Source organism: Perca fluviatilis, chromosome 6 (assembly GCF_010015445.1).
Source record: "Perca fluviatilis chromosome 6, GENO_Pfluv_1.0, whole genome shotgun sequence".
NCBI classification, from domain to species: domain Eukaryota; kingdom Metazoa; phylum Chordata; class Actinopteri; order Perciformes; family Percidae; genus Perca; species Perca fluviatilis.
In genome coordinates, this window is record NC_053117.1 from 37,151,659 (window position 1) to 37,164,880 (window position 13,222).

At 43.1% G+C, this 13,222-nt stretch overlaps 1 protein-coding gene across 1 annotated transcript in view; it reads left to right on the forward strand.

The window, feature by feature from the left end:
* The first annotated feature begins 8,585 nt into the window (after positions 1-8,585).
* Positions 8,586-13,222, forward strand: part of adgra2 (adhesion G protein-coupled receptor A2) — a 71,572-nt gene continuing 66,935 nt past the window's right edge. The window contains exon 1 of the mRNA XM_039804177.1: positions 8,586-9,644. Coding sequence (XP_039660111.1) covers positions 9,349-9,644 — 296 coding nt within the window. The 5' untranslated portion in view covers positions 8,586-9,348. The remainder of the gene's footprint in view (positions 9,645-13,222) is intronic.

Consider the following 13,222-nt stretch of genomic DNA (forward strand, 5'->3'; position numbering starts at 1 on the left):
TTCAGTGATGATGACTGTGTTGGAATAAGTGTGAAAAGGCTTCCTGCATCATTACTGGTTCTTTATTTTTTGGTGATTTCTAACCGGTCTTCAAGTATTTTTATCAACTTTACATTACACAAGTTCACTTCACATTATAAAATTGGTATAAAAAAAGTATTGTTTCGAAGTCACGGTATTTGTATCATGGTAACATGCAATAAACCAATCCGAGATAATCTCCCATTCCCTTTAAAAGCCAGGTGCGTTTGGACCTTGGCTCATTGCTATTATGATGGTGGATTTGCACCGGACTATTTGTAATTGTGTGTGTGTGTGTCTGAAGTATAGTCTCCGCGCTGTGCATAAACCTAGGCACATTTTACTAATTTGCTGTTAAAATAACAATGAAATGCTGCGCTGTTGACTTTAGACCAGGTTTTTGTTGGTCAATGGTGCGATCACTTCCCTCTGCCTCAAGATAGCAATACGCCCAGAATTCACCTGAACACACCTCCCTGTAAGACCAGCACGCCCATGGGCGCAAAGATAGGCGCAGGTGTATTTGCAATTTAAACGACGCAGGCGCTGGACGGGAAACTGACAACTGCGTCGGTCTTAAACTAGCAAAGACACTTGGCGTTGGGCTTTGCGCTGCGCCGGCCGGGTGCGAGATAGGGCCCTCTGTCTTACTGCGTGTAGTAAGACGTGACTTCATATGGGATTTAAAAAAAAAAAAGAATGCAAATGCAAGGCGACATTTTACGTAACAAAACTAATATGAAAATAGTCGCCACTGTCTGTTTTGGCAACACTGGTTTAGAGGTACACTGATGTTCTCAGTTTCACTACACATTTACATGTAGTATAGTCTATATCCACGACGTTCCACTTCAGGGATTGTTCAGGTGCCGCCGGAAATTCCGCCGGATGTCCCTCTTTTCGGCCTCTCGTCCGCCACCTTCCGCTTTCTTTGTGTTGGCGTTCTAACCTCCGGTGGATTTATGAGGACTATGGTTACCTGCTCCTCAGATCTCTGCAGGGTAAATCCAGACAGCTAGCTAGACTGTCTGTCCAATCAGAGTTTTCTCTCGCACGACTAAAACAACTTTTGAACGTACACATGTTCCACCAAAACAAGTTCCTTCCCGAGGCTATTTTGCAGCGGCACTGTAGCTCCGTCTGGGGCTTAGCGCCGCCCAAGACGATTGTGATTGGTTTAAAGAAAAGCCAATAAACCAGTTTTTCTCCCATCCCAGAATGCTGTGTGGACTAGCCAGACTACACGTAGTAAAACTAAAAGATGTATATTAGACAAACTTACGCAGATCTCTTTATTGAGCAGAAGTTATTTCACAAAGTTGTCGGTCAGTGTGCTTCCTGTTCAGATTCCCAGTTCAAGTTCACATGAGCCGATTTGTCATCCGACTGTTGTAGAGCTGCAAAGATGAATTGATTATTTGAGTTATTATAGTTGTCAACTATTAAATTAATCGCCAATTACTTTGATAATCAGTTTTTTTTTTTTTTTTTTTTTTTTAAAGTCAATATTTTTAGACTCCAGCTTCCTAAATGTGAATATTGTTCTAGTCTCTTCTCTCCTCTGTGACAGTAAACTGAATATCTTTGAGTTGTGGACAAAACAAAGACATTTGAGGACGTCATCTTGGGCTTTTAGGGGAAACTGACATTTTTCATTATTTTCTGTCATTTTATACATCAAGCAACTAATCCATTAATCTTAAAAAAATTATCTTCAGGTCAATCACCAATGAAAATAATCGTTAGTTCCAGCCCTAAACTGTTGCTTAGACACTTTAAAACCATAAAAATGACTTCTGGATGAAGTTGACAGCATTATTACAACGTGGAGTTGTGGGGGGGCGCGGACACATCTCTGCTCTGAGAAGACCGGTTTGACAAGGGTGCCGCCCACATCTGTCCGAGTACAGTCAGTGCACATTAGCAGGGTGAGTTCTAGCTTGGAATGCTTTATTAGGACACCTCCATGTTGAATGTGAAGCTGGAGGTAATAAACAGCAGTCCAAGTGGTCTGTCAGTCTTGGAACAAACAGGACATCTTGGGATCCCTGCAGCGGCGGGGCTAGAAGGGGGGCATGAGGTTGCACCAGCCCCCCCTCCCCTCATATATCATTGGTCGCCCCTGGTGCCCCAACCTCCCCACCCCCCAAAATCCATTGGGCTACGGATGCTGTCAATCAGACAATTGTGATATCCATTGGATCAGAGTACTGTCACTTGGCTGCCTGTTCTGCCAATCTTCCCAGCCCTTGTCACATGACCAATTCATGTTTCCATGACGATTATCCAACATTCTGATACCATGGAACCAGCACTGGAATCGTTTTTTTTTTGTTTTTAAAGTGGCGTACTGAGCCTATAGAAAATGTGTATTTTAGTCAGATATACAGTTTGTTTAAAATGAAAACAAGTAAAATGAATAATGAATGTGATGTTTTATTAAGCAGAATTACATTACCTATCCAATATTTCCAAGCAGATTTTCTATGCTGTATTCTGCCAAAATGTGATGGTAATTTAGCCTGGATGCCAGCCGAACTTAGCCCCGCCCACAACATTCGAGGTCGGGCTAGAATCTGAGTATGACCACGTCAGGCTAATGGTAATTACCTGTTATTGTGAATTAAAGGCAATGAAGTTAAAAAAAGAAAAGCAGGACTTAACCCTGTGATACTTGCATGTCACAGTCTTCAACTAGCATTGCACTGTACAAAGACCATTTCAAACAATATTCATAATTCACTCGGCTAACAGAAGAGGGCAGCGTTGATACAGTTTTAAAACTGCCTCTGAACTTTGGAAAGGCTGACGGACCAACTTAGACTTCATAGGATTTCATGGACAAAATGCAATTAATATTTACAAAAAGACTCATTTCTGTGGAGAAATGTGATATTAGGAATTAGAACCTAAGTTTATTCAGCAGTCAACAACTATGCATACATTTATTTATTCATTAGTATGCATAGATGTTACATGTGGATTTACTCAGTTATTACAGTAGGGAGTGATTCCTTTAATATGGATTACAAAATATTATGTTCGGTATGTACTTTGCATAAATAAGTACTGGAATGTACAAACATGGAGTCCACACTCCAATACAGTACGTACTCTAGATTAAATGCTACTGCCATTAGGGTTACCACTGCTGTTCCTGCTGTCTGATAATAATTCTTAATGATGGACAAAGGTATTTAGTGCTGAGAAATATGGCAACACATTATGATTTGATAACCCCATAAACTGTGGAAGCAGTGGATTTAATGTCCCCATAAATCCTTAATTAGAACCATTCACCCAGGAGAAAGTGCAGAGGACTGACTGACTGACAGCGGCTCAGAGAGGGCGGGCCTTCCGCGTCCTGCTGATGTGGTGGTTTTTTTCGTTGCCATTTTACTCTTTACTTAGTTCATTCAATTTATAGGACCTATCTATCAAATTAGAAGTAATGTTCTTTACTTACTGACTGCGTGAGCCCCACAGCTGCTGCAGTACAGGAGACAGTGTCAGACGAGGACTCCCATTAAATGTAAATGGACTGTTTTTATATAGCGCTTTTCTAGTATTAACAACTACTCAAAGCGCTTTAACATAGTACAGGAACCATTCACACACATTTATACACTGTGGCCGAGGCTGCCGTACAAGGTGCCACCTGCTCATCAGATAAACACTCACACACATTTACACTCCGATGGCGCAGCATCGGGGGCAACTCGGGGTTCAGTGTCTTGCCCAAGGACACTTCGGCATGGAACTGCAGGGCCAGGGATCGAACCACCAACCTTCCGATTGTAGGCGACCTCTCTACCACTTAGCCACAGCCGCCCCTAAGACACCAGAGATTGCTGAAGTCACTCCATGCAGATTTATTGGCAACAATGACATGTTAACAAGTAAACCCAGGCTGCCCTATATCCCTAGATCCATCGACTGAGTAAAGGTAGCCTACTAATACCACACTGTAAAAAATACTCTGTTACAAGTGAAAGTCCTGCATTGAAAATGTTACTCAAGTAAAAGTATGTAAGTATCATCAGGAAAATGTAAATAAAGTATTAAAAGTAAAAGTACTCAATGTCGAAAAATCCTCACATTTTAGAAACTGTAAACGATCCAAACAGTTGTGTGTTTAATGGTCTAATCCAGGGATCTTCAACGGGGGGGTCCGGGTCCCCTAGGGGGTCCTCGGAGTCACTGCTCGGGGGGGCCTTCAAATTATTGTTAATTTTTCAAAGTTTTTTCAAAAATTAAAAAGTCTTAACATGAATTTAACATATTATTAGCAAATATAAATCCCCACTGAGGATAGGCTTACTGGCCTATAGGTAAGGCATAGCCTGACAAGCCAGACCCACATCAAGAGGTTGGGTCTGGGAACTCACCATTGGCAGGGCTCAATCTGAGGGGCGGGACAAACGGTTGTCTTTCAAATTCCCTCTTCACTCATAGCCAACCAGAGCAACGCTAGTTGATAGATTCAACTTTTGCCGTATCCGGTCGGCAAAACTCCGAACACATCTTCCTTTTTTAAGAATGACTTCAGTGCCGTTCTTTGTTCTTTTCTCAAAGAAAAGCTGAACTCCAAGTCTTCCAGAGTCGCGGCTAAAACCGATTCCAAAGACCGCTATTCGCCAGCAGCAGCAGCCATCTTCTTTGTTTTCAAGTAGCAGGGAATTCACGCGGAACTGTCGATACTCTGCCGTCATTATGTTAAGCCCCGCCCACCGACTCTATACACGATGTGATTGGCCTGACCAGAGTTTGTTTTTTCCAACTCGCAAGCCAACGAAGAGTTGCTAGACTGACCCTGGCTGCGTCTAGATTTCTAGTCTAGGTAAGGTCACTAAGCTAGCCATCCACAGATACAGTTCAATACTTAGTCACTGTGCCACATGTATGTTTAACATTAAAACATGATTTATAAAATCATGCCAACAATAATTAGGCTATTTTAAAATCTTAATATTCTATGCAAAAAAAGGTACATATAAAGGCTTTAGGCTGCCCTACACGTTATGGTAGGCCCAGTTTAATATGCAACTTAATTTGTATACAACATGTGTAGTAGGGGGGTCCCTGCTCCATCTCTCTCTCAGTTAAGGGGTCCTTGGCTTAAAAAACGTTGACGGCCCCTGGTCTAATCATTTCAGCTGCAGCTTCTAGGCCTGTACTGTATATTGTTGGTTAGTTTAATATATAATATAACATTGTATTTCATAAACTACATGTGTTTTGGGTGCAAACATCATTCATTTGTAAAGTAACTAGTAACTAAAGCTGTCAGATGAATGTACAATGTAAAAAGTACAATATTTCTCTCTGAAATGTAGAGAGTAATAATAATAATAATAAATTGAATTTATATAGCGCTTTTCATGGACTCAAAGTCGCTTAGAAGTAGAAAGTGGCATGAAAAGAAAAGACTCAAGTAAAGTACAAGTACCTCAACATTTGTACTTAAGTGCTGTACTTGAGTAAATGTACTTAGTTACATTTTTGTCACTGAATGCAAGTTTCATATGTCTTTTTATACAGCATTTTATATGCATTGTGCATTTGTGTCAGTTGGACACATTAACGCACACAGTGACCTCAAGATCCTTATTTAAACTGGTTATATTTGTATTCCTTACTCCCCGTCTCCACTCTTCCCTTTCTTGCGTGCACCTAGGTCTTTGTGACCCAGACAGCTCATCGTCTGTTGGCTTCTTCAGTACTGTATGTGCAGTGCTCACACCACTAGATGTCACGGGCTCATCAAGAAAAGACTCGGCAACAGATGGGGGGCCTGGTGTTTGCTTCCCAGCAGCAAGTTTTTCTTTTGTTTATCCACTGGCAGACACGCTATCCTGAGCCGTGCCTCAATCTCAGCAGTCACTTTGGCTGCCTCACATCTCTGATTGCCCCGCTGGTTTTTTTTTTAAAGACGTTTCTGCTCTAACGTGTGATTTGGAGGACAAACGCCGGAACATGCCCGAAGAGGCAATTGTCTGTCATACATCCCAAAAACTTGCGAAACTTCCACCAAAATCTCCCCCCAAAAGACATTATCTCAGTCCTTCTTTCTGAGCCTCTCTGCGTCCCACCTTTCCTTCCCCAGCGCTCTCCCCTTTCTCAATTCCCTACCTGGAATGGGGTCCAGATGTGGAACAGGGAGAAAGGAGAGATTGCTTGCTTGGCTATAAGGAGCGAGAGGGGGGGGGCTTTGGTGGAGGAGGGTGGGGGACGCAGAGAGAGAAAATGTTGGAACGACATTAAAGTTTGTCTGGATGCCATTAAGTACAATTTGATGTAATGTGCAGTTTGGAACGTGACATTTTAAATGGAAACTGTGCTCTCCAGATGAGAGAGATTTGGGCCGTGTGGAGTTGGAGGGGTGTTGTACTTGAAGCCTTATTTAACAGCTTGGATAAACAGCCCCTCTGTTTCGTTGCTGAGCAGGCACCCTCAACTCTTTGTGCTTTCTTTCAATAATCATGCTGGCTTTCTGAGCCCCGCTCCAGTGTACAGTATCATATACAGGAATAACAACCCAGGGTCCACTGTGCGGGTCAGAGCACAGTGGACCATTATACTGCCGGGCATGCTCGCACGGCCGAGGTGCCTGCAGATTTGGATATGTCTGTGAACACATGTCAAACCCAGTTGCATAAAGTCCCTTTTCAAAAGATTTCCTGGTTCACCTTCTCATATTTGATTTCAAAATGCTCTCCAGATTTGAATCGCTACAGCCTCCATCCTCCCGGGCCTCTCGTATATCAAAAAGTATTTTTAAAACAAAAATCCATGGAGCCCCAGCACTGCATTTTGGGAACTTTCCATACACACACAGGCAAAAAAATGTGAAAAGGAGGCCTTGAGGAAGTTTGTGATCTCCTGTGTTTTTTGGACTGTTTTGGATTCTTTCAGGTGGGAAAATGTCATTATATCTTTCAGCAAAATATCTGAGCTGTTGGAATATTTTTCTGGAAAAGAATCACCAGTGCAGTAGATGTACATGTATTGTATTTTCTTTGACAAACAGCACATTACAGTATGCAAAGAACAACAGTCTCCCTCTCAGTACACTTTGAATTGGGCTTCAGTCCTTGTTAATGTTCAGCAGGTCACATTAATTGCACCCTAACTGTGGCCATCACCACATAAACACTTGTATTTAAGTATCCATTGCAATATTTTACAGGTAGCTGTAGCCTGAGAACAACTGCTTCTGGGCTAAAATATGACTAACTCTCTTCATAAAGTTCCCATCTACAATATGACAGCTCAGTGTCATTTTTATTCTCAGGATCAAACTGTTCAGTGCTGCCGTAACTCTTTCCGCAGCAACAATATAGAAAATACTCCAGTGTATCTATAAAGGTCTTCACTTCCTCACCTTTCTGCTGATTGAATGAAGCCCTCAGACACACAAAATACACAAGAGACCTTCAGCCTTCATTCATAACTTCAGTTTGCCCCCCCCCAATACAGGCGCACATTGAAATCATCTCTACAGCCCGGATGGAAACAGCCAAATCAAATAAAAAAAATCAAATAAAAAAACAACAGCAATATGGCATTGACACAATTAATATGCCACAAACACTCACATTATTTCTTAAAAAAATACATCCATGATCTTATTTGCTTCATAATGCTTTCCCCTTTATGCCATTATAGGTTTTCTCTTAAACTTAAAGAGCCTATAAGGATACATGATTATGATGATGATGATGATGATGATGATGATGAATAGTCTTTATTACCTTACAAAAGATTAGATGCAAATTATTAAAATTATTATTATATTTCTTTTTTAACTTTTAAATTTGGATTTGTAGCCGCAAGAGTCTGCAACCAACAGGTCTTTTTTTGTTTTTGTTTTTGCATTAAACCATAAAGCCTAAAACAGTTACATTATGCGTATTGCTTAGTTATGTTACAGTGTATTTTACATTTATTTGTTTGTTTGTTTTATTTTAATAAGTTTGGCTACGCACCATCCACCAAGACAAACTCCTTGTAAGTGTTACTTAGCCTATACTCTGTATACCGATCGGCCGCTGTTTTTTTTGCCATCACGATAGAAACGAAAGAGATGGATACACATTTTTATATATATATATCATTTTGCTGATAAATATCACCATATCGCCCAGCCCTACTAGAGGAAAAAGTAATCTATTGACAAAGTTTTATCAATTAAGAATGAGAAACTGTAAATGCATTCTGAATTCGACAAATAAATGTAACATTCAAACACAAGATATGCCTTTCACTTTCCGTAGGCTATATTTTATATTCATGTGGTTTAACTAATTTAATTTCTTCTTGTTATTAAATTCCAGCACCTTTGGGCTTCCACATGCTTCAAATTGGATTTATTTGTGCATTTCAAACATAATCCACATAACTAGTGTGTGTGTGTGTGTGTGTGTTTGTGTGTGTGTGTGTGTGTGTGATGTGTGTGTGATATGTGTGAAGTGGCTTCAGGGGGGTTTAGCCCTGCTCTCTGCCTCTCTCCAATGGGCTGGATGCGCTAGGACCGCGGGGACCAGAGCGCGCAGACGCAGACGGAATGGGCGCACTTGGGGTAGTAACTAAGTGGGTTTGAGTGTGACAGAGGCAAGCAGGCAAAAACCGCTAGATTCTGGGAATCACACAGGAGCCGACCAAGACACAAGCTCACTTCTTGTCCAAACTAACAGTTGGGTCCTAGTTTCAATTTTATTTCCAGTTGCGCACGAGAGAAGTCCCTACGGAGTGCTCCGGGATCGAGGAAAACACTGAGGAAAACTTTTTAAAGCAGCGAAACAACTGACAAAAAGTTTGAGGATATACTTTTTTTTTTTTTTTTTTTTCTTACTTCTTCATATACTGTAGAATATGATCTGGATGGGACTGCACTGTCGTGAATCTCATCCACCCCTGGATTAACTTTAAGAGGGGGAGATAACGGTCATTTGGAAACTCCCAAAGGGATGTAAACCTCTCAGGGTAATTAAACATAACCAGCGACTTCCAGAGTCAGACTACTGCGCCTGTTTGTAGATGTGGAAGACATTTGGATGGACTCACACATCCCTTGAATTGATTCTACGGTTTGGACCACAGGGAGTGGTGCGCCCGGGCTGTTGTGACATAACGGCACACTCTTAGGAGGAAAAAAGAAAAAATCCCGAGTGCTGAATATTTTCTGAAATCACCGGATGATGCGTGTCCATGGTTGAGCGGAGGATCTCCTAAATTTAACCATTCATTCAAGACTTCATTCAAGATCATTTTGGCCCCTCGTGCGCTCCCTTCCAAGCTCTGAAAGCTCCATGGTGGAGATATGGGATGACTGGTGGCGGGGGTGCAGCTGAGGTGAGATCCAGCCGAAGGACAATGTTCACGCCCGGCGTTGGCATCCTTCTGCTGCCGGGGCGTCTGGTACTGATGCTGCTCCTGCTGTCCGGCCCCGAGCCGAGCCGAGCCTGTCCCGGGTTGCTCGCCTCCACCGGCGGCTGCAGCTGCACGGAGGAGCGCTCCAAAGGTCACGGGGTGCAGGTGCTGGGGCGACGGGTCAGCTGCAGCAAAGAGGAGCTGACCGAACCTCCGGATGCCAGCCTGCTGCCCAACAGGACCGTCACTCTGTGAGTTGGAACAGTGGGAAGTTCTAGGGCTGCACGATATGAGGAAAATATGCGATATGCGATAACGTTGAATATCGCGATTACGATTTGACTTGACATAAACAGGTGTTAGGCTACAGTGTACTCAGTTCTGCTGCTTTCAGTATTCTGCTAAAATATGACAAACTGCTTGATGATTTTAAAACAAATGAAAGTAAATAATTTCCAACATCCTTTTGTTGAACACATTGAACATTGAATTGAATACAAAACTCACTGAAAAAAGAATGACAGTAACATTAAAGGGCAGTTTTCTGCTGATATTTTCTTTCGCGACATGTCGCAGTTTTTCGCGATATGGTTATTGCGCCCGTTGATATCGCGATGATTAAAAAGAAATCGATATATTGTGCAACCCTAGGTTTGAACTAATGCTGTATCACTGTGTCACGATCATCCTGTTGTGCGTGGCACTGAGTGGTGACATCACACGGTGACCTTGCAATATGGTGTCATGTCATTTGGTATTATGTATCCCATAAAGATAATAATTGGCTGAGAATCCACAGTAGAGCTGCAAAGATCAATCGATTAAATGATAAGTTGTCAACTATTAAAGTAATCGGCAACTGTTTTGATGGTCGATTAATCGGTTGGAGTCAAGTTCTCTGATTGCTTGTTAAATGTGAATATGTTTTAGTTTCTTTACTCCTCTGTGACAGTAAACTGTTTGTGGACCAAACCAGACATTTGAGGACGTCACCTTGGGGAAACACTGATTGACATTTTTCACCATTTTCTGACATTTTATAGACCAAACAACTCATCGATTAATCGGGAAAGTAATCAACAGATTAAACGGCGACGAAAATAATCCTTAGCTCTAATCCACAGCGTTTCTATTGGATGTCACTGGTGAGATGTTGAGTTTTGATGGCGCGTTGTACATGAAACGCATCCATATGACAAAAACAAAGTGAGGGTACAGTGCTTGCATCAGGCCCACACACCCATGACTCTGAACCCATGACCTTAGGTTTAACTATATTGAGGAGTAATAAGGCTTGTTAGGTCAGAAGTTTACATCTTGATCTAGTTTAACTCTGTAGTGGAGGGCTGTGAGGCATTAAGACGATCAGTGAGAGGGCAGGCTGACTGTAGCCATCATCCTGCCCTGCCTCTCTGACACAACTCTGTCACTTTAAATTTGACTCAGACCCAGCAGGCAGCTCCGAGCTCAGCTCCCTCTTTCTCCCGCCACCACCACCACCACCACCACCCTGTGCACATGGTCCAGCTGACTTGGCTTTGCAAAAAGTGGAATAAACAGAAACACATTTGGAGTATTTTATATCAGACGCTGTGATTTACTGGTGGGTTGGCTCCTACTTTTAATACCGTAACACCCTGTCTCACAATCCCCTGAAAGAAAACACAGAGACTATTTGGTGAGAACAGGACAGCTATGATTCTTGGCCACTTTAGTGTGATCTTTTTTTAATTACAGTTAGTTATTTGTAGTTGTGCAAAATTTGAAAGGGGCCGCCTCATGGGCCAAAACTTTATCTTTAATGACGGAGGGACTACCAATCTATCAGTGACACGTGTTTTTGTTCACTTTCTTCTACAGCTGCTCAGACTTTCTGAAGTCGTCGCTCGTTCCCACAGTATGTTACTGTCTCTGTACTCTGACCCAGTGGGAGAAATGCTAGCTGCACATGGGCACAGTATAAAAAAACATGTTCAACTACCCCACTGCAGCGAGCATATGAGGTAAAGTAAGTGGATTTATGCCCCAGGAGAGCTAAAGCCAGCCAGCAGTCCATTTATAGGGCCTTATGTTTCTTGCTTAATAAAGGCAGAATAAACATCTGGGGAACACATTGCTGGAAACCATAGAGGGGAGTCTAGGGTGACAGTGGTCGAGGTGATTGAAGATAATCTTCCGTCCCCGCGTCTACTAATTTTGGTTGAGTTGTTTTTGTACAGATGTTTAGCATTCTGATACACTTTTTTTTTTTTTTACGATGCCGTGTACGAGGAGCAAACAATTCTGCCCATAATCCGCCCTTTTTTACCTTTCCCGAGGAACTCTGGTGTCTGGAAAGAAAATTCATTTTCCCAAAGATTCGGTGAGTTCCTTAATGCGCCCATGCTCCCATCACGGCATTAGCTCCAGATGTGGAACGTAAGAAGTCGTGTTGGTTTTTTTCGTGTTATTCCCGACATTCCTCAGTCCAGTTCAGGGACTGCAGACAGTATCCCAGGTGCAGCAGCGGAGCTTTCCCCGTACACCACGCCGCCTCTCGGTCCCTGCTCACGTGGGACGGCCTGACAGCCAGCCCCGCAGCCCTCTCTCCTGGGGCAGTCTGGAGGAATGCTCTCCTCCATGCTGAGCAGGCTAGGGCTGGAGGACACCGGGCCCAGGGCTTCCGGGGGCCGGCTGCTACGTGTAATGCATAACAGCTGGCCCCTGTGAACATTCCAGCTGAGGCCCCTCAGCCTCATGGGAAATCCCAACGGGGATTTGTTTATTAAAACTATTAGTTGACTGTTTGTTGTTCCTGCCAGCCATAGAGGAGCAACCAGTCGCCCTGGTTATTAAATACTATCATCTTCTCCTTTGGGCTCGTCCGTTTGATTACATTACTGAGTGTCAGATTATACACCGTACCGTTTCTATAAACTCACACTTATCGCTCGTTTAATGATGCATCATGCTATTGTCAGCAGTCCGCCATGAGCTCCGGTCTTCTCGTCTCCCACTTTCCCTCTTTTTCTTTATCTTCTTTAGCTCCCCGTTTCTCTCCCCTTCCCACCCCCTCTATCATGAGTTCATCCACACGCAGTAACTCTCAACCTAAATATTTAGTCGTCTTGGTAGGAAACTGCCATGTCCAAACTCCTTCCAGATGTGAGCCTGCGCATGCAGGCTTGTGTTTATGCCTAATTATGCACGGCTGCAAAAGGAGCTGGATCACTGGGAGAGGAAGAGGAGCGGAAGGGTAAAAAGAGGGAGAAAATATAGAAGTGTGTGAAAGCGAAAAGTGCCGTCGTTGATAGGGGGAAGGAAGGAAGAAGTGCGGGAAGTCGGAAGGGGGCTGATGTGAGGGAGAAAGTTGAGCATGAGGAGTAGAAGAAGTGGGACGAGGGAACCAAGAGGGGAACAAAGAAAGAGAGCAGAGCGGGAGAGAGGATGGAGGAGGGAGAGGAGAAGCTTGGCAGGCGGTTCAGAGGGATGTGCCCCTGGAGACTGAAAACTCCCCAGCCCCTGACCAACAGATCTTCGACACTCGGGTGAGAGGGAGGAGGTGGCAGCGGCGGCGGCAGCAGCAGCATAGCGACATAGCTTCACTTCCAAAGCTCAATGTCTCTATTAATATTAGACCTTTCTTCGTGAAAGAACTTTTGTTATTCTGGTGATGAAATAAATGGATCAACGCATTCTTGTAGGAAAACTTATGCACAACAATTGGTATCATATCCTTACGAAATAACGGTGAACGTTGGCCGGTCGTGTGACGACTGGTCACATGGCAGTTAGCAATCGTTACCGTTAAATTCAAGAAAAGGTGACTGTGAGTAGGGTTGCACGATAT